The sequence below is a fragment of the Diplotaxodon limnothrissa genome, linkage group LG14, assembly GCF_057381915.1.
Source record: "Diplotaxodon limnothrissa isolate DT_005_m linkage group LG14, D_limnothrissa_male_GT1.1, whole genome shotgun sequence".
Classification (NCBI taxonomy): Eukaryota; Metazoa; Chordata; class Actinopteri; order Cichliformes; family Cichlidae; genus Diplotaxodon; species Diplotaxodon limnothrissa.
In genome coordinates, this window is record NC_140609.1 from 3,112,328 (window position 1) to 3,134,286 (window position 21,959).

The window sequence follows — 21,959 nt, forward strand, 5'->3', positions numbered from 1 at the left end:
AGCGCTTTTCGGGACCCCTCAAAGCGCTTTACAAAGCCACTATTCATTCACTCTCACATTCATACACTGGTGAAGGCAAGCTACAGTTGTAGCCACAGCTGCCCTGGGGCAGACTGACAGAAGCGAGGCTGCCATATTGCGCCATCGGCCCCCCTGGCCATCACCAGTAGGCGGTAGGTGAAGTGTCTTGCCCAAGGACACAACGACCGAGACTGTCCGAGCCAGGGCTCGAACCGGCAACCTTCCGATTACAAGAGGAACACCCAACTCTTGAGCCACGATAGTGGCATTAATTAACAATTTAGAAAGAATTAACAATTCTTTCTAAATAAAAATGCGGAGTCTTTTGAAAAACATTATTTTAATAAAAGGAAACATGAGTTTTAATACTTACCACAGAAATGTGAAGGCAGTTTCTCCAACTTCAGAGTCCAAAATCCAGATGAAGCCTGAAAGAAGCCTAATGGCTGCTCTTGCGCTTACTTTTCCCTCCTTTTCAGGTTCTTTTTCCCACAATGCATTGCAGTAGTTGAGAAATACAGAAAAATACCTGTAAATGACTAATACGGAAAATTCCTTCACGTTTATACAGTAGATTGTACTGTATCTTTACTGAATTTTTTTTACAGTGTGTGTGGTGAGGCAGTTAGATAATATGATTGTTCCAAAGTAAGACAAGAAAGAATGTTCAATGTTAAAAAAAAAACTGACATTCAAACTTTAGTCTTAAAAATTTTAATCTAAGGAAAAGGGGGATGTCATGTACTGAAATATGGCTGTCTTAATGTGATGACTTTTAAACTGGATGTGGTAGTCCGAAGGAGGCCCCGTTACATGGCTAGTTGTCAGATCGACAGCATTCAATAAAGCAAGAGAAAGACCGTGCTTTATGTCCTGATTTAATTCAGCGTGCTCTGCCTAATTCAGTAATAAGGTGGGCACACAACAGTTACTACTACTTTTACATGCATTACCATGTGGACCTACGATCAACACTGAAGTTCCTTCAACGGTAAAATTTCTTTTATTATGGATTTATTTTTGTGCTTACGGAGATAAATTTCCAATAAAAATGTTATAAATGCAGCAGCTTATTGAGCTTAAATACTAACCTTCATAGCAGAGGTGTGGACTCGAGTCACATGACTTGGACTCGAGTCAGACTCGAGTCATTAATTTTATGACTTTAGACTTGACTTGAAAAAATGTTCTAAGACTTGTGACTTGACTTGGACTTTTACACCAATGACCTGGGACTTGAATTGGACTTGAACCGGTTTACTTGAAAAGACTTGATATTTCACCCCAAATATAAAATTTAACATGCATATTATATAGAGATTGAAAATGTGACGTCATTCAGGGGTAAACCGCAAAGGATTCTGGGAACTCGTGGCAAGAGGTACTAGCGCACGCAGGCTTTCAATTGAAATCTGTTACACAGCGATAAAAAGAAACACAAAAATGTCAAGAAGCTGTTGTATTATTAACTGCAATAGCCGGTCGCATGACAGCCACGGGAAGCCGAGGGGTAAAGAGATCGGTTGTTATCGGATTACGTCGTTGAAGAGAAATTGTTCGAGCCATGTTTCCGAAGTAACAAAGAGGCGACGGATGGCCTGGATTGCAGCCATTCAAAGACCAAATATAACGTCCCAGAACACTCCAGCTCACAGGTTAGTCTGCTCCAAGCATTTACACGAAGGTCAGTCTGCTGTTGTAGTTAATGCGTCATTTTCACAACATAACTGGTGATATAGGTTACAAGCAAGTCTGGCGCTGAACAGAAATTGTCGCACTATGCTCCTTTATTTATTGTGCATAAATAGTGAATTGTCCTGACACAATATTGCGTTTCGCTTCTGTTATTATGGTACATTGACAAAAACATATACTTTTATTCACAGGATAAAACAGTTTTTTGTATCACTAATTGCCCAGTGCGATTACAACATACAATATTATTGTCACTGCTACATTTCTGTAATGCTACCAGAAATTATTTCCCCTACTAATTAATTACCATTGAGCTCAAAGGTCCTATTAATAAACGGTTAATGAATGTGTATTTATGAAGAGAATTTGTGAGACTGGTAAACTTATGATACGTACGATGGTCTTTCGTTCTACACGGTGCGTTTCAAGGTCCTGCACCCATCCGTCGGTAAACTGTACCTGGGCTTGTTGCAGTGACCTGAAGTTACTAAACTTCATGAGTGTATGCACTCACTCCAAGAACCATATAATTATAAATATGCATATAAATGTGCTACAATGAGATAGCTGACTTCATCTAACTAGCAAATGTTGTCCAGGCTACGTTGGTGATGCAGTTTTTTTTAATATGTATGATATTTTTGTCATGCGATTTTAAAGCCGGTCCTACAACCGCATCCAAGAATAACATGCAGCTTATCTCAGAACTGTCGGTGAAAATTATTCTTGGAGCTAGGTTTAATTGAGCTGCATTTTAAAGAGGTGCAATTTCACAATTTGTGTATATTTTCTAAGTTCACTATTTTGTCATGTGTTGAGAAAAACACAGCTTTTAAAATTACATGGTCTAATATTTACATTTAGCATAACTGCAACATTATTTTTTCGTTTTTTTTTTAAAGACTCGAAAGGACTTGAAATTCAAAATTTCAGACTTGTGACTTGACTCGGACTTTTACACCAGTGACTTGAGACTCGACTCTGACTTGCCTGACATTACTTGAGACTTGACTTGAGACTTGAGGATAAAGACTTGAGACTTACTTGAGACTTGCAAAACAATGACTTGGTCCCACCTCTGCTTCATAGGCTATTGTAAAAGCTCAAGGGATCGCTATTTATTCAAGTTTCAAATTCGCGTTTGTAAAATAGTTTAAAGTCAGAGTCCTCAAAAATTGCGCATAAATCACTGTACACAAGAGTTTGAAACAAATTTCAGGTGAATTTCACTCTGTACAACTACAACGGGGAAAAGGGGAAACCTTTTTATCAAAGGCACAGTTAAATAAAGTGACATATTTCACAGTACAACGACTTTATTATACACGTTTCGTTTGTTTATATATTAATTTTTTATTCATTCATTTGAATATTTTTATTTATTTTTCCCGAATAAATGTGATTTATTTTCTTTAAAGATTTTTTTTTAAACGGAGGGACTAACTCGGTTCATTTTAACAAAGGAAATAAGCAGACTTAATTAACGTGATGAATTTTCTTTATGGCTTTCAGTTACTTGTTGTTTATAAAGAGACGAATTCATGATCAAAAAAACATTACATATTACATATTCAATAATTAAAATACTTATGATTAGAAACTGCGAAACTAAATGAGAATTATTATTTTTAAAAATCTGATAATTATAGGAAACTTATTCTGAATCACTCCGCGTCGCCTGCGTGACCCTGGGAGTCAAGGTGATGAGGATGACGTGTAGCGCGGCAGGTATAAAAGCAGAAGCCAACGTTCGAATTTGGTTTTCACATGAGAGTGCGAGCAGGAGGTTTGTTTAATAGCGCTGTGAAAATCTGTTTGTTTCCAAAGTTTTAAAACTAGTGCTTGAAACGAGGATTCAAACACCCCAAAAATGAGCTCCGGCGGAGTACGGCGTGAGCAGTACCTGCTCTCCATTGGTGTCACCCGTATTCTGGATGAGCGCTATGGTAAAGCTTAGTGAGCTAATAAGTATAATAGAATATTTAAGCAAACAAATACACCTTAGACTGGCCTTTTATTACTTTAAAGTGAGGAAGATTTCATGAGTGTGAACATTTCAGGTGAAATATGTCAAACTTTAGAAACTTCAATTTTGGTTTGAAAAATGCTAAAAAACAAAAAAACACTCAATTTAATGCACGCGCCATGGAAACGACGTCAGTCATTAGAACCTGCGGGAGGCTGACGTCTGACGTCAGTGCGGTCATCCTGGAGTCCTGTTTTTGTATGTGGAGGGTTTGAGTTTACATGTTTTAGCAACTGGCCCTGAATTTGACGATTAAGTTAATAAATTACGAATCTGTATAGAAGCATGATGGAGCTGTGAGAGTTCACAGAGGCACTCGTTGCGTTTATAAAGCTGGGAAATTTTGAGGGAGGTTAGGGAGTCCTCGGAGATGTGGCCAAAATTTGATCTTGCACGCATTATGTGCAAAATCAGTTATAGCTACTGATGCTGAATTAAGTATATCATATTTATGTGAGTGCATTGTGTATTGCCGTGTCTGTACAGGTGTCCAGATGTATGTTATGTGCTCGGTGAGAAATTGAAACTGTGTGCATGCAATAAGCAGGTTGGAGGTTTCTCACCTGACTTTAGCTGTTTTATTTTCAACAGACTGATGCTTAAATAAAATAAGAATAAGTGCTGAACATGAATTCATTATTAAACATCACTGAAACTCTATGCAGCCTTACTGACAATGTGTCCATAATTCACAAATATTATGGATGACATTCATTTATCATGAAATGTTGTTCACAGTCACCAAGAACACACAAAGTTATTCTTTACTATGAGCTGTACATTTTTAATTTACATGCAGCTAAAATGTGAATTTGCAAATGAATTCTATCAGCAGGACATTTTTACTGTTTAAACATGCTAACAAGCAGAGTTTGGTGCTGTGATCTTTGGTTTAAAACATGAAATTTAGTCATTTACAGTGCAAAACCATTTTTCTCACCTTCTACCAATCTTAAGGCTTTCATAAAGAGTGCTGCTGCGGGCCTCTCATTGTCTGTGTGTAGAAATAGCATATGATGATATAAAGCCATGTTTTGACATTTAAATCCGTAATTTGTCTGATTATGTCACGATTAACACAGATGATCTTTTTGTTTTCTCGTAGCTGAGCTGGTGAGTCCTGTCTGCGTACGCCAGATGTTAATCTCCAACCTGAGGAACCGTCCTTTGAGCCCCAGCCATGTGGACTCTATGAAAAATCTGGTCCTCTCATTAAACCACAACCTGGTTATGGGGACGAAGGCGTTTCCTTATATTGCCTTCAGGGGATTCTTTAACAAACTGCTGCTGACGACACCTTTCACCCATGTGCCAGAGAGCCAGTTGGAGAACACCACTCCATCTCCTCCTACCAACTCACCAGCTGGTTTAATGGTTCTGCCTGCAGGGTCCCACCTCCATTCATGGTTCCTCACACCTCTGCTTCCAGAGAAAGCAGATCTTTCTGTCCTCAAGGCAGATCAGAGGAACTGCGTCTGCACCCTGGATGTCGATGGCGACACCATCACCAGAGTCATTTCCACTGTGTATTGCACAGAGGAAAGGGAAATGACAAATCGATGGAGAGTTACAGACTACACCTCTGACGGCAGAGTAATCATGTCGGTGCTCTGCCAGTTTCTGAAGAGGTTTACACAGGGTGCAAAGAGGAAGCCTGCAGAGGAGGAGAGCAGCAGCAGGAGCCCCACTCCACCAAGGAAACGTCTCCGGCTGTGATCAGCAATGAAGCCTTTCCTGGACATATGGAACATGGATGTTACATATGGATGTTTCCTCGTGCTTTGGAGCAAACTTTCTAACTCCTCATGTCTGCGATGTGTCTGGAAAGGCTGGAAACATCTCTCCATCTTACACAGAGACCATCATGATGCGGCTAGTCTGAGGAGTTATTTCTGTACATATGTATATAGGTTTTTTTTTTTATTGAGATACACAGGTCAGCGTTTTCAGTGCGTCTTGCACTTTTCTTTATTTCTTGGTGCTGGCCTGTGTGTTTGATATGACTGCAAGGACTACAAGACTGACTTTATTATGTAATCTGCGTAAAATGAACCAATAATCCATGAAGACAGTGCAAAGTGTAAATTATCATCTTCTGCATCTCAGACATTGGCGAGAATGAACAATGTGGTAAGTAAAAAGTAATGTTCTGTCTCTAAAATGATGTCCCAAAATATTAGAAAACATCTAGTCCAGCCTAGAAGTAATAAATGCATGAAGTAGTTTTTCAGCGTCACTCTGAGACAGGATATTTCTTATTTCAGAGATATTACACAAAGATTGGAATTGGAAGAAATCAGTTCTAGATATTTGTTTAATATGTGCATTGAAGGACATGTCCTGGTCAAAAATGACTCCAAGGTTCCTCACAGTGTTACTGGAGGCCAAGGTAATGCCATCCAGAGTAAGAGTCTGGTTAGATACCATATTTCTAAGATTTTCAGGGCGAGTACAATAACCTCAGTTTGATCTGAATTTAGAAGCAGAAAATTAGAGGCCATCCAGGTCTTTATGTCTTTAAGACATTCCTGCAGTTTAACTAATTGGTGTGTGTTACCTGGCTTCATAGATAAATAAAGTTGGGTGTCCTCTGCATAGCAGTGAAAATGTATGCTATGCCTTCTGATGATACTGCATTTAAATTGTAAACAGAATTGGTCCTAGCACATCCATAATTAACCTTAGATAAATATGATACAAACCACTGCAGAAATCAATACCTACAGGATGCTCTAATTGCTTTAATAAAATATTACGGTCAAAAGTTTTGAACGTTGCACTGAGGCCATGAGAAGATGATGTGTAACCTTCACTAAAGCTGTTTCTGTGCTGTGATGAGCTCTGAAATCTGACTGAAACTGTTCAAATAAGCCATTCCTCTGAAAATTATCTGTTAGCTTTTTAAAAATTATTTTTTCAAGAATCTTTGAGATAAAAGGAAGTTTGGCGATTCGCCTCTAACTAGGTAGGACAGCAGGGTCAAGAGGTGGCTTTTTAAATCAGTGTTTGGTTTTTTTATGTGTCTATGTACAGAACAGAAGTCTGAACAGACCAACGACCTGCCAGAGAAATCCTCCTCCAAGCGCTCTGCTTCTCCATCTGTGGAGCTGCAGCTCAACGCTGGCCGGCTGCAGCTTGACGGTCTTCCTCCAGGGGCCGGAGCTGCAGGCCCTGGTCTATGAGTGGCCCAGGTACGACTATTGGACCGCAGAACCAGCAGCAGGCCAATCAGCCGACCTGGGACTCCAAATTCCAACACTTCATCCACCCCAACCCCCTCAGAGGAGCAGAACGATGGAGAGGAGGAGGCAGCAGAGCCTGAGGATGAAGTTCAGGGTGCAGAGCTCGAGAGTTCTACAGTTTCTGCTCCGACCCTGCGACTCCTCAAGAGACTCTTTCAGCTCCTAATAGCGGCTGCTATGGAGAGAAACCCCACTCAGTTTCAGCTGGATTCAGGACGTCATCGCTCTCCAGTGCAGTATCATGCGACCCCATCAAACAGAAGGCCTCATCAACAGAGTGGCACTTTGAGAAGCAAATACACAATCAAGTGGAACATCAGGGGACATGAAAAAGGCTGAGCTACAGAACAGACTGAAGGCTGGGAGAACGGCATCAGCTTCTGCCTCTGGACTGGTGAACCACATAGGAACAGAAACGGTTAAGAAGGAACCTGAGAGCACTGTAAATGCATGTGCCCAACAGAACTGCCCCACTGCCCCCACGATATGGCCCCACAGTGGCCAACAGAACCACAGGAGCCAGACAGAGCCCCAGGAGGAGTGTGTGAGCACCGATGAAAAGCCCTCCTCAATCACCAGCAGTTCCTTCACAGATGCACCATCTAGAGGCAGCCAGGAGCACGACACAGTAAAGTTTGGATCAGCACCTACTCCAGGTACACATCAGAAATGTCAAAGCTGCAGTCTAAATGTATCACTTTATACAGCTAATAATAATAATAATGATAATAATAGTAATAATGATAATAATAATAATTTATTCTAATAATACTTTAAAGTGTAAGAGATAATGTACAGTAACCATAGTGATTACGAGGGCCCCACCCTGGAGCCAGGCCTGGGGAAGAGCTCAAGGGAGTCTAACCAGAGACTGTGTTTTAGCCCATGCAGTCTGGCTGTGTACAGGCTAAAGAGATGACATAGGCCCACCCCCCATGTGCTCACCACTTGGAGGAGGTGTTGTGGGGGTTTTGAGCAGTGTGTCGGTTGGCAGCCTTTATGTACATGGGATGATCATTTTTTTTTGGTATTGAGAATTGCATAATTCTATTGTATTAGTACTGACTAGTACATTTCTGGGATGGTGACAGATGACCGAAGTGTGAATCCATTGTCACTGCTATGGTACCAATAGTATTACAGTGCAATATTAGTGACACAGCACGAGTTAAATCTAAGCACAAAAACAGCCTTTAGTGTTTTCTCTGGAAATTGTAAGTACAAGTAAAAACATAACACTGTAGTTTAACAGTAATTAAAGTAAACTAAACTTGTAATTCTAAAGTCATCATACAGGCTTGTTGTTTCTGCCTGTAGTACTAGCCAGGGCTGCAACTATTCATCGAGTAATTTGATTACAAGAAATACTCCTGCTGTTTCATTTAATGCATGACTCTTTAGAGCTTGTCACATAGAGCTTGTTAACTTAACACTGATGTCAGATCAGTTTCTTTCACCAGCAGATGCAAAATTATCAGAGTGGATGGTGTTTGGTCAGTGAATTATTTATTTAGTTTACTAAGAGTAAGACAAAAAACAGCATTTTTATTTGGTACAGACTGCTCAGGTGGGAAGCTGACTTGGTATCTGACATCTCTTTACGTTTACTTGCCACAGACTGGACAGAGCAGTGTCAGGTGACAACATACATGTCTGTCTCAAAGGGGACAGTAAATCATGGGTGGACTATTGACAGATTTTACAAACCAAAATAACTGACATGGGCAAGACCGTATCGATCGGAGGTTCTGAGTTTTGATTCATTTTCGATGTGATAGGAGAGAGGTCCAGATAAACGACTGGCATTAACTGGGAAAAAAGTGGACATTGGTGTGGTCAGAAATTACTTCTGATAACAGTGCTTCTGTCAGTTTGCTGTAACTCTTCATGCAGTAGACACAGCAGTAAGATGTGCTGTTGATTTTTATTGGGATCCTTGACTCCCAAAACCCCAAACACACTCATGATAGTTAAAGGAGGTGAAATAATGTTGCAACAAGTTCTCGTGACTCTTTGAAGTGTGTTAAATGAAGTCTTTTTGTAGAAATTTTGCAAGTGTATCAACCAGTTGGAGTGACTTTTTAGACACTGAAACACTTACACAGCTGGGCCGTCATATTCAATGTCAGTTTGTCTCTTTTTTCCTCTCCTGTCCCTCAGACATAAAGGCTGCTCCTGCACTGACGGACTCACTGCTGCCCAACACACTGCCCTCCATCACCAACCTGTCCAGCTGCATGAAGGATGGAAAAGAGGAGGATGGGGGTGAGTTTGTCACTCTGCGGCCACATGTGACAGTTTAAGAGCCTTCGTATTGCTGTGTTCTGCTATGAAGCACACGAAGATGTAATTAGCTTCTAGCGGTTGTGTGGGTGTGTGTGTGTGTGTGTGTGTGTGTGTGTGTGTGTGTGTGTGTGTGTGCAGGGATCGAGCTGGACAAACTGGATGCAGAGATGATGTTACATGTTGTAAGCTGTCATCTCTGCTGGTCAGGCACTTCTCCATTTTTATAATCTGGTGTGTTGTTGCATTGCTGCTGCAGCTGGGTTAAAGTCTGTTTTTAATGGCATCCTAACATCATATCAGTACAGAAGTTTAGAGGTTCACAGGTTTCACAGAGGGAGATGTTGAAACTTTGAAACTTGGCAAAAACTTTAAAATTCCTCGGCTTCCAACTTTGACTTCTTCTCCTTCTATACCAGCGCTGATTTGGAGGACGGGCAACACCTATTGTTCAGAAGAATACTGCAGCACGTACATGCACCGTAGCAGCTAGCATGAATGGATATAGCTGTGTGATGGTCTTACTGGTGACACACAAAGCTGCCAACACAGCAGGTGTACCAGGGCCCTTAGTTTGATCTGTTAGCTTTTTAAAAATTATTTTTTTTAAGAATTTTTGAGATGAAAGGAAGATTAGAGATTCATCTATGATTTGCTAAGACAGCAGGGTCAAGAGATGGCTTTTTAAATCCGTGTTTGGGTTTTGTTTGCGAATATGTACAGAAAAGAGAACAGAAGTCTGAACAGACCAGCGGCCTGCCAGAGAAATCCTCCTCCAAGCGCTCTGCTTCTCCAGCCATGAAACTGGAGCTCAACGCTGGCCCACTGCGGCTTGAGGGTCTTCCTCCGGGGGCCGGAGCTGCAGGCCCTTGTCTACGAGTGGCCCAGGTACAACTGTTGGACCGCAGAACCAGCAGCAGGCTAAGCAGCTAACCTGGACAAATTCCAACACTTCATCCACCCCAACCCCCTCAGAGGAGCAGAACGATGGAGAGGAGGCAGCAGAGCCTGAGGATGAAGTTCAGGGTGCAGAGCTCGAGAGTTCTACAGTTTCTGCTCCGACCCCGCGACTCCTCAAGAGGCCCTTTCAGCTCCTAATAGCGGCTGCTATGGAGAGAAACCCCACTCAGTTTCAGCTGCCGAGTGAGCTCACGTGCACCACTGCACTACCAGGTCAGTCAGTCATAATGACTACCAAAATATGATTTCTTTCAGCACCCTAAGTTTAAAATACCTCTTTATATATGCAATTTAGACTGTTTCTTCAATGTTGCTCTTTTGTTTGGATTTCTAGGCAGCAGTAAACGGAGGAAAAAAGAAGAGCTGCTTGGAAAGCCCTTCAGGCGGCCTCAGCATGAACTGGATCCCAATGGTCTAGTCCCTTTGCCAGTCAAAATCTGCTTTTCATGCAACAGGTCAGGAGTTCTGGAGCACAGTGCAAAGAAGTAGAAGCAATGACAGCAGGTACTAATTCTATTTATTTGGTCTCTCAGGAGTTGCAGGTTGGCTCCATTGATCCAGTGCGATTACTGTCCCCTCCTGTTCCACATGGACTGTCTGGACCCTCCACTCACAGCTTTACCTGCCGGCAAATGGATGTGTCCAAACCATGTGGAGCACTTAGTAGTAAGATGCACTGTGCTGATTCTAAGCTAAAGCTGCTTTCCCTTTCCTTTTATTGATGTAAATTTTTATTGATATATTTTTGTTTGCTATGCAGCTGAATCAGAGGAGCCTCAGCCTGTCCAGCCGCTGTCAGCTCTTCGATCAGTTCCAGGACAGGATGTCCCAGCACGCAGTTAAGTTGGACTTCCTGCGTAGAGTACATCGACAAAATGCTCCCAACCACCACTCACCAGCGCAACAAGAAAACCATCAAGGTAGACGTACGGTGCAGTGTGTTGGATTTCATATAATCGTTTTTTCTTGGCCACTGGGACACAGGTGGAGATCTAGGAAATGAATGGCTTTAATAATATACCGTATTTCCCGGACTACAAAGCGCACCTGAATATTAGCCGCACAAGCTAAAATCAGGGGAAAATCCTGTTTTGTACATACATTAGCCGCACCTGACTAAAAGCCGCAGGTGTTTCAATGTTGACTTATCATATGTAAGAGAATATGCACAAAGGGAATTGTCAGGAAAGAGATGGCTGTTTGAAGACACACCCCTTTTATTAATATTTTGAAAAACAAGTTATGGGTACATATTTGCACATGTAGTACATAACAGTAACCTACAGCACACCAGAAAAATAGATTCAGACTACCTTTTAGGCTCAGGTGCAGCGACACGGCTTTAACAAGAAGAAAAGTCAGTCATTCACCATCTTTCTCTTCTTCCTGCGCTCTAAAACCACCAAAGTCCTCTTCTCCAATGTCGGAAACGAACAGGCTCAGGATGGCTTCGTCATCCACTCTCCGCTTCTCTCCTTCGTTGTCACTTTCAAAACCAAAGAAATCCTCGTTGTCAGTGTCAGAGTCGAACACCCTCAGAAGGGCCGTGGCAGTGTCCTCTCCATCATGCAGTAGTCCAGCCCTTCAAAATCCGTTGGTGATCGTGGATGTTTTCACACTTTTCCACGCTGTCAGAATCCACCGGTGGAGTTGAGCATAACTTGCTTTTCGCAAGTTTATCGCCGCTCGTCATCCACGCCTCCCGCTGAATGCGTAGTGCTACTTTGAAGTTTGTTTTTCGCGCTACTTCGTACGGGACTACGTTGCCTGGCGGACGGACATGTGACCAACATACCACTCTTGAACCCCGATCCTTCCGCCAGGCAACGTGCAAGGTGTTACTAAAGGACAAGATCAGAGAGGCTAAGGACAATTACAGGAGGAAACTGGAGTGGAAACTCCAGCAGAACAGCATGAGAGAGGTGTGGAGGGGCATGAAGACCATCACTGGATTCAGGCCAACCAACAGCAGGGGAGCTGAGGGAGGTGAGAATAGAGCCGACGAGTTGAATCTGTTTTTCAATAGATTCGACACCACAGTGTCTGCTCCCACCCCCACAACCTCACCTGCAGTCAGCCTGGAATCCAGAGCCACACCACTGTGCCAGCCTCTCTCCTCACATGTTGCCTCCTGTGAGATTCCTGACACCCCTCCCCCACCCATCACCTTCACTCAATACCAGGTTGAGATGCAAATGAGGAGACTTCACTCAGGCAAGTCTGCTGGACCAGACGGAGTGAGTCCCCTTGTCCTCAAGACCTGTGCCCCCCAGCTGTGTGGAGTCTTTCATAAACTGTTTATGCTGAGTCTGAGTCTGCAGAGGGTCCCGGTGATGTGGAAGACATCATGCCTCGTCCCTGTACCAAAGACGCCTCGTCCCAGTGGCCCCCAGGATTACAGGCCCGTGGCATTGACCTCCCACATCATGAAGACCCTGGAAAGGCTCATCCTGGACCAGCTGCGACCCATAGTAAGACCACATCTGGATCCCCTTCAGTTCGCTTATCAGCCTCGTCTCGGAACAGAGGACACCATCATCTACCTGCTCAATCGTGTCTACACCCATCTGGACCAGCCGGCGAGCACTGTGAGGGTCATGTTTTTTTACTTTTCCAGTGCTTTCAACACCATCAGGCCGACCATCCTGGGTGATAAGTTAGCAGCGATGCAGGTGGATGCTTCTCTGGTGTCCTGGATTGTTGATTACCTGACAGGAAGACCACAATATGTACGTCTCCCACAGTGTGTGTCTGACAAGGTGATTAGCAACACAGGGGCACCACAGGGTGCCCCTGTACTCTCCCCCTTCCTCTTCACCCTCTACACCACAGACTTCAGCCACTGCACAGAGACCTGCCATCTTCAGAAGTTTTCTGATGACTCTGCGGTGGTTGGATGCATCAGCAGGGATGATGAGACAGAGTACCGGGCTGTGGTCGACTCCTTTGTCACGTGGTGTGAGCAGAATCATCTGCAGCTCAACGTGGCAAAGACCAAGGAACTGATCGTGGACTTCAGGAAGACCAGGAAACACTTGACCCCTGTTTCAATCCAGGGGCTCAGTGTTGACATTGTGGAGGACTATAAATACCTTGGAGTACACATTGACAATAAACTGGACTGGGCTAAAAACACCACAGCACTTTACAGGAAGGGCCAGAGTCGTCTCTATTTTTTGAGGCGACTGAGGTCCTTCAGCATCTGCCAGAAAATGCTGAGGATTTTCTATGAGTCTGTTGTGGCCAGTGCGATCCTCTATGCTGTTGCATGCTGGGGGAGCAGGCTGAGGGTCGCAGATGCCAACAGACTTAATAAACTAATCCGTAAGGCCAGCAATGTTGTGGGGATGGAGCTGGACTCCCTCAAGGTGGTGTCGGAGAGGCGGATGCTGTCCAAGATAAAGACAATGTTGGATAACACCTCCCACCCACTCCATGACATGTTGGTCAGTCACAGGAGCTCGTTCAGTGAGAGACTGAGATTACCGAAAAGCACCACTGAACGACACAGGAAATCATTCCTGCCTGTGGCCATCTCCCTGTACAACGCATCCACTTAACACACTGTTTGCTGCTACAACTACACATGTTTCTTTTCCAACTATTTATTTATAAGTGACTTATGTATGTATGTATGTATATATATGTATATATTGTACTATTCTTAGTTAGCGTATTGTCTGTCTTGTCTTAATGTTGGTTTAAAATGGAGCACTGTAACAAAAAATAATTTCCCCCAGGGATCAATAAAGTATTCTGATTCTGATTCTGATTCTGATACATGCGCACATGGCGGCGACGCAGAATGAGAAGGGCGAAAACGGATTGTTAAATGAAACGGATGAACCAGAACTGGTTTGTAAAAATGCTGCAACTTCAGTGGTGGAACTGGTTTAGCTTTCGTCCCTCAGATACACAACAAAGCACTATTTTTGGTAGCGCATGCTAGCGGGCCGACGTTATTACCGTGTTGTTTGGAAAATACGGCACACTTAAAATCAATCCTTTGATTTTTCTCAAAATAGACAGTGCCCCTTATAATCCCGTGCGCCTTATGTATGAATTCTGGTTGTGTTTACTGACCTCGAAACGATTTTATGTACACGGCGCTCGAAAATCTGTCAAATGTTTCAGTACAACTTTGCTAAGCTACGAAGCTGCACTGCTTGATGGATTGTCGGAGCGTTACGGCTGTCGTAGGCAGGAGCCTCGCAGAGTGATATGTACTGTGCTTCAACATAATATTACCGTACACTGTGTGTATAACCTCTTAAGTTTTGTGGATATTATACATGGTTATGCTGAGGATATGTCGGCCAATTTCCACTGGAAATGTCTTTTTGGTTAAACTGTCAGCAAGGAATTTGCATTTGCACTGTTACATTTTTATATAACTTTAATGCACATAAAAAACAGCTGCTTGATTAAGTGAAAATACATTGATGGGGTTTTCTTTGCACTAATAAAGTTGAGGAGTTGTAAAGTGTTTTGTCTAGTGTCAATTATATAGTTATCGCAAATTTTCAAATGTATATTGTGATAAGTTTTAAGAACAGGCTCAAGACCCACCTTTTTAATTTAGCTTTTACTTAGCGTTTATTTATTTTTTATGCTTATTTATTCTATCCTGTTATTCTATTATTAATTTAGGATTTACCTAATATTTTTTGATTTTATTCTTATTCATTTTTTAATCTTCTTACTCTATTTATATTTATATTTATATTGTATCCTGTTGTTATTTATTTTATCATTTTACCCTGTATATATCGTATTGCGTCATATCTCCAGTGTTTCCTCGGAGGGCGCTCTCTGCACCGGGGCTGTTATTGACCATGGCTGCTGGGTCTCTGGGGTCCTCTCAGCCTGGTTGGGGGGCTCCTTGGCCTCCCTCCTGCTGTGTGCCCAGCCCGGAGGCTGCGGTCTGTGACCGGCTCCCGGTGCAGACGGCTCTCTGTTATAATGTTTCCTCACTTGGCTCATGCGAGCCCAGCCCAATTTTTACTCTTTAAGTGTGCGCGTGTGTGTATGTGTGTGTGGGTGGGGGTGGGGGGATATATGTGTATTGAGAGTGTGGGGAGTGAGTTGGAGGGTGGGGTGGGCTGCTTTTAACTATGTAAAGCACTTTGTGCTACATTTTTTCTGTATGAAAAGTGCTTTATAAATAAAGATTGATTGATTGATTGATTGATTGATTGAAATATTTTTGGTCATATCGCCCTGCTCTACCTAGATACTGACATACTGTCTTTTTTTCAGCTTCTGAAATTTAAGCAGTTGTGCACTTGTATATGAAGTGATGCTATGTTTAGACACATCTGAACGTACTGGTTAATTTGCTAGAAAGTGTTAAATTGTCTCTAACACCAAGTGTGGTTCAATTTCTTACTCTTAAACCCCCCAAATTACTATCCAAAATATACAGAATGCTTTCTAAAACAGATGAATCAATATCACTTCCTATTGCAAAATGGGAAGCGGATTTATCAGTTAACTTAGACCTAAACTTCTGGTCTCAGATTTGCTTAAAAACCTTTCATCTAATTAGAAATCCCAGTCTTCAATTAATTCAATACAAAATATTACATAGAGTGCACTATACAGGTCATCGGATGTTCAAGATGGGCTTTACGTCTACCAACAACTGCTCACACTGCCAAACCAATTCACCGGACAATTATATCCACGCTCTTTGGTTCTGTCCACCAGTTCAGAAGTTTTGGCGCGAGATATGTGAAGACTTATCGAAGTGTCTGAAATGTAACATTCCAACTTCCCCCTTAGTGTGTTTGTTGGGCAGCTTAGATAATGTCACTTCAGAAAAGAATATCGCCCATATGGTTTTCACTGCCCTATGCATAGCCAAGAAAACAGTCCTCATGAACTGGAAAAATAAAAATAATCTTAATTCTAACCAATATAGAAATTATCTATTAGATTACATTAGTCTTGATACAGCCTCTGCCACCACATCAGATCAATTGCTCTGGGCTCCTTTGATCAGCTCCATCACCTAGTGGGGGTGGGGGGTCATAGTTTGGTCCCGCCTTCACTGTTGTGATTGGTGTGGGGGTAGGGACAGGCTTAGGGCGTCGGGGGGTTCCCCATAGGCATCTTACTTGGGGGGCTCAACCCGGGGTAGCGGTCATGTCCGGTTAGGGGCTCTGTTGGCTCTCAGGTGACTGTTTCCTCGCGGCTGCGTGCAGCGGGGCTAGGGGAGGGTCTGTGCTGACGGACGTGGGTTACTGACCTGGTAGCCTGGCTGCCCCTGGGTGGGTCCGGGATGGGCGTGAGGTTCTGGGGGCGCTCCGTCTCTGGGCTGGGACCCGGACCGGGCCTCGGGGGCTTGGGTCCTGGTTGGTGTGTTGCCGGGGTTGTGGGCGGGTGGGTGCATGGGGGCCCAGCCCTGGAGCAGGGTGCCGCCGGTGCGTCGAGCCACCTGGGGGGCTCTTCAACTGGTGGGGGAGATTGTCACATCTTGCAGGAGCTTTCCTCTCCTCAGGAGCTCCCTCTGCAGGAGGGGGAGATACAGGAGAGGTGGAGGAAGATCTCAGCCTGGGTGTTTATTGTCTTATGTAGTCTGGAAGATGAGTGGATGGTGGGGTGGGTGCAGTTTTCTCTGTGGTGGGGTTGGGTGGACTGTCCCGGGCTCTGTGGGGCCGGGCGGCGCTGCTGCACTGGGCCCAGTCTGGATGGGCCTGGGCCCCCTTTCCCTGGCGGGTCGCGGAGTATGGGGGTGCCTACTGGGGTCAGCGGGGGAGCTCGCCCCAGGGAGGGGTCACTTGCCCCTCCCTTCCTTCCCTCCCCATCTCCAGCTGCCTCCCTCTTCCCGCTCCACCACAACCACCCACACATGCAGGGCCTTGGAGTAGGGGTATGTCACCAGGGTGCAGAGGAGGCTACCCCCCCCCTCTGTCCCCTTCTGGCTGCCTCTGCCTCAATTTTATCCCACAACTTAGACATTCACATTACTCACACTCTCATTACACATACATATAGGATCTTGGGGGTGGGCACGATACACGGAGTCCAAAGTACCATCAGGGTGTACACCTCACCCCTGGCATCGTTGCCCACCTCTCAATTTTAAATACACGTAGACATTGAGGGCTAGCAGGAGGGACCATGCGCTTACCTGCTGCTCTCTGGCAGGTAGCTCCAAGCCCTCCTGGGTTTTAAATGCACCTTAGAACACACATGCATCAACACTACAATGAGCGGGTGGAGGGAGGTTTGGAGTCTTCTCTCACCCCCATTCTCTGCGACCTGCTGGAGCAGGGGGGCTAGGACTAGGAGGAGGAGTTGGCCGTCCGACTGCGGTCTGGAGTGTGGAGCCTTCCTGCTGCTGCGGAGTCGGGGCGGTCTGCCTCCCCCCACCGCAGGGAAAAGGGAAACACCACCTGGGTCTGGGTGCAGTTCCCCCCTCCAGGGGCAAGGGTACCTAGACCCGGTTTGTAGAGTACGCTTGGGGAGTGTGATCGTGTGTACAACGTCTCTTTATGTCTGTCTCCACGTTGGTTGAGTGTGGAGTAAGTGCATATGAGAGCATGAGGGTGGGAATGGATGTTTGTATCTGTGTGTGCCTGTATGTCTGTGTCTATATGTCAGGTTGGGTGTCAGGCGCCACCTCTCTGGGGACATCTCAGGCCCTCCAAGGTTTGGAGGCCTATCTCCCCCTACCACCACTTCCCCTGCCAGTGGCGGACCCCCTCAGACATCGGTGCGTTGGTGGTTCTTTGTGTCCGGGGATGGGCGTTCAGGTACACACCGGCTCACTCCTTGGCGGCCGCTTATCGGGGCCTGGAGCCTGGGGCTCGCTCGGGCCACTTCGGAGGTGGGGTGCCCCCGGCCTCTCGGCCTGGGGCTCGGTCACTCAGGCGCAGCTGGCTGCCGGCGGAGCTCACGGGCGCGTCACTGCAACTCCCCCTGGCTTCTGCTCCGCGGCTGCTGAGTGAGCCCTCATCTGGGACTCTCCTCAGCTCTTTCCGGGACAGTGGCGCAGCTGCCCCTCTGTTGGTCTTCCTTGGTCTCTTGTGTTCTGGGGGCCTCTGGATGTCTGGAGTTTTGATCTCCTCCACACCTGCTTCACGCCCTGGAGGACGGGGCTGTGGCCCCCCCACACCCTCTAGCAGATTATTACATGAAGGAACCTTTTAAAAAACAAAAAACAAGCGCGTCCATGCTCACAGGTGTACACACGGGTGATCACACCCACAAACTACACCCTTTTTGGCTCCTACCTCAAAGCACACTGTGTTCTGTTGATCTTATGTGCTGCACAATAATGTTTAACATTTAGTATTTACTGTCATATTCCCATATATCATTGTGATGTTGTTTATTCTATTACTCTTGTTCTCTTCTGCTTGCTTTCTTTTTTCTTTCTCAGCAGGTGATCCAGGTGATTGATATATGCATTTTTTTTTCTCTGCCCGTTCTGTTGGTTTTTGTCTTTTGCCCTTCTCCCCCGTCCCTCTTCTCAGCTGTTTCTCTTTCCCTCTTTCTTTCTCCCCTTCTTTCCCCCAGTCAAGTCTGTCCCGTATTCAGTAAGTGAAAATAAAATAAACAATAAAAGGTGAATCAAATGGACCATTACGGCAAGGCTGGGATGGTCAGTTTGGTAAAGTAAATCCGTTGGGCATCTTTCTTTGCCTTTAGACAACAATTCTGATGGCAAAAGAGCCAAACGGGACAGGCAAAAAAAAAAAAAAAAATTGTCTCTAACAGTCAGTGTTTTTATTCAGGTGCCAGATGCCATCAAGTCCCAGTACCAGAATCCTCCGCCCATGCTGCTTCCTGCAGGGGTGCGCCAGCTGGAGCTGGTTTGTAGTGGCATTCCTGACCATCAGCCCACAAAGCATTTCACCACAGAGGCTGAGCAGCAGGAGGTAGGCACAAGAGAAACCAGCAGCTGCCTAACATGTTCTTTAAGTCAGATTGTAATGATAGTTCCCTCAAAACAGGCTTTTGTGTGCTACAATCTGTGTCATCTGATGTAATAGGATGTGAGATTAATAGGAGAGCAGCGTAACCTCCTAAGACCCAAACTCTTTCATGGCATGCATTTTTAATTTCTCTTTGCTATTTGGGCTGATTGGGACCTGATGAATGTAAAACCAAAGAATTATCAGATTTTATTTTTTACCTGATGTTTGTTTCTGAGAAAAATGAGATCCACATATGAGGACATTCGATTTAAATTTCAATAGAACAGTGGCAGTATAACGTCCTCGCATGTGGAAATCAGGCCTTTGTAGAGCAACATTTAGTATTTTGGTCTAGCCAACCCAAAATGTGATGTTCACATATGTGGACACCAGGTCCTAGGAGGTTAAGGATGATTGATCGCTTTCCTTTTCATTTTGGATGATTGGATGAGAGTTTGGACAAGAAGTTTTTAGAGAGTTAGATTTTTGGTGTAGATGAGTGAAACACTGACACATCCTGTGTACTGTGTTTATCAGAAAGTAACAGAAAATTCAGTTTCAGAAGTTCTGAAAGCTGAACCAACTGCTTCACGGCACTTTGCAACAGTTGCATTAGAAAGTCTGTTTTTTTCACAGACTGTAGAGCTTTGAGTAATTAATTGAAAATTGCAGCAAAAGATAAATTCTGGTATCTGTTTGTTTGTGTGATATAAATGAATCCTTGATGAAGGGGAGGGCCTCTCAACAGAACTGCTGGTTGCTTCTTTATAAAAACATACATGTGTTGTGTTGAACAGTGGCTTCAGGATGTCATCGCTCTCCAGTGCAGTATCATGCGACACCTATCCATCAAACAGAAGGCCTCATCAACAGAGTGGCACTTTGAGCAGAAAGCAAATACACAATCAAGTGGAGCATCAGAAGACATGAAAACTCAGGCCTCATTAGAAAGGACTTCTTCCCCTGACCCCTGCTCTAAAGCTTGCAGTACACCCAGTGACTCCCAGGGGGCCTCTCTTTCCAAGGACAGCCCATCAGGGCTAGTTCTTTGCAAATGCACCGTGACACCATGTCAGAACTGTAGGAAACCTAATGGGCCTCTGGAATTGGTTCAGCCTCCCAGAGCCAATGGACCTGTAGACTGTAACAGTGCCTCAGATTCCTGCAGGCAGGCTGAGCTACAGAACAGACTGAAGGCTGGGAGAACGGCATCAGCTTCTGCCTCTGGACTGGTGAACCACATAGGAACAGAAATGGTTAAGAAGGAACCTGAGAGCACTGTAAATGCATGTGCCCAACAGAACTGCCCCACTGCCCCCACGATATGGCCCCACAGTGGCCAACAGAACCACAGGAGCCAGACAGAGCCCCAGGAGGAGTGTGTGAGCACCGATGAAAAGCCCTCCTCAATCACCAGCAGTTCCTTCACAGATGCACCATCTAGAGGCAGCCAGGAGCACGACACAGTAAAGTTTGGATCAGCACCTACTCCAGGTACACATCAGAAATGTCAAAGCTGCAGTCTAAATGTATCACTTTATACAGCTAATAATAATAATGATGATAATAATAGTAATAATATACTCAAGTAATCATTATGTTACTCTCTCCTCATTATACATGTAACGGTGGCCATGGTGTGCATGAGAGAACATTTAATTTGAGGCTATAGCAACATTATTTTGCATATTTAAATTAATATAAATACATTTTTAACTTTAAGAAATTGTGTTAATAGTCATGCTGTTAGGCTGAATTATTATTAGTATTAACATCTCCACTTTCATAACGTCTGTTTTGCATTAAAGCACAGAGAAGGCCTCAGAACTGAGAATGGTTATATGCTCACCTTTCTTCACTGCAGGCACTACATGCTTGTTTGAAGGCTTACACACATTCACTCGCACACTTTAACACACATGCATTCATACGCGTGCACACTGACCAACTCTGCTTCATCCAGGAGATGCAATACTGTCAGAACTCTTTTTTTTCCCCTTATAATGTAAGAAAGAGCTCCAAGCAGATGGGAAGAAGGCCTTTTTATTTCATGCCTCAGTCTAGGATGCATAGCTTATTTTATTTGGCAGATCACTTAAAATTGTGATTCTGTTATTTCTACTTCTAATAATTTATCAGTTTTTTGTCTTTAGGAAAATGTTTCTTCAAGAAAGTGGAAATGTGATTGTGATATGGGATGTAAATACAGTGAAAGAGTTGAGCTCTTTTGGCAGATACTGTGTATTGTTAAACTATCAAAACAAGCATTTTCTAAAGTGGAAACAAATGAAACGTTCATTTTAAAAGACCTGAGTTTTCTCTCTTTTGAATGTTTACTGTTGCTATTAATTGAATACTCACTGCTGACATAATCGATGGTGCTAACAGTTTTCTTACATATTTTGTGTCGTGCAGCCCCATTTACCAAAAGGATACATGGCCATTTAAGAGCACATTTTATTTTCAGTTACTGAGTTATGAAGAAAAAAAAGTTATTCAGATACAACTTGCTTTGCCTTCTATCTCAGTAATAGTTCCTGTGCACTTTTTTCCTTTATAGTGAACTATCAAAAACTGTCTTTTTTCTGGTCCTTCTTTTATCTCATCTCATCAGTTTGTCTCTTTTTTCCTCTCCTGTCCCTCAGACATAAAGGCTGCTCCTGCACTGACGGACTCACTGCTGCCCAACACACTGCCCTCCATCACCAACCTGTCCAGCTGCATGAAGGATGGAAAAGAGGAGGATGGGGGTGAGTTTGTCACTCTGCGGCCACATGTGACAGTTTAAGAGCCTTCGTATTGCTG

General features: G+C 44.1%; 2 protein-coding genes across 2 annotated transcripts; both read left to right on the top strand.

The window, feature by feature from the left end:
* The first annotated feature begins 3,586 nt into the window (after nucleotides 1-3,586).
* On the top strand, nucleotides 3,587-5,458 carry LOC146618233 (uncharacterized). The gene is made up of 2 exons (XM_085371637.1): nucleotides 3,587-3,662; nucleotides 4,848-5,458. The coding sequence occupies exons 1-2, from the start codon at nucleotides 3,587-3,589 to the stop codon at nucleotides 5,456-5,458; spliced, it is 687 nt and encodes a 228-aa protein (XP_085227763.1).
* A 402-nt stretch (nucleotides 5,459-5,860) lies between these two features.
* On the top strand, nucleotides 5,861-21,942 carry LOC146618234 (PHD finger protein 12-like). Its single transcript, XM_085371468.1, has 11 exons — nucleotides 5,861-5,876; nucleotides 6,776-6,883; nucleotides 6,926-7,071; nucleotides 10,293-10,440; nucleotides 10,562-10,682; nucleotides 10,761-10,893; nucleotides 10,988-11,117; nucleotides 18,459-18,480; nucleotides 18,959-19,115; nucleotides 19,952-20,648; nucleotides 21,800-21,942. Exons 1-11 carry the CDS (start codon nucleotides 5,861-5,863, stop codon nucleotides 21,940-21,942), a joined length of 1,821 nt encoding a protein of 606 aa, XP_085227594.1.
* The last annotated feature ends 17 nt before the right edge of the window (nucleotides 21,943-21,959 follow it).

Excerpts from the sequence above, each read along its gene's own strand:
- LOC146618233 (XM_085371637.1), top strand. The coding sequence starts at position 3,587 with ATGAGCTCCGGCGGAGTACGGCGTGAGCAGTACCTGCTCTCCATTGGT. Across the intron at positions 3,663-4,847 it reads TATTCTGGATGAGCGCTATG|CTGAGCTGGTGAGTCCTGTC; the intron begins GTAAAGCTTAGT and ends GTTTTCTCGTAG.
- LOC146618234 (XM_085371468.1), top strand. Across the intron at positions 10,683-10,760 it reads ATCTGCTTTTCATGCAACAG|GAGTTGCAGGTTGGCTCCAT; the intron begins GTCAGGAGTTCT and ends TTGGTCTCTCAG. Across the intron at positions 10,894-10,987 it reads ACCATGTGGAGCACTTAGTA|CTGAATCAGAGGAGCCTCAG; the intron begins GTAAGATGCACT and ends TTTGCTATGCAG.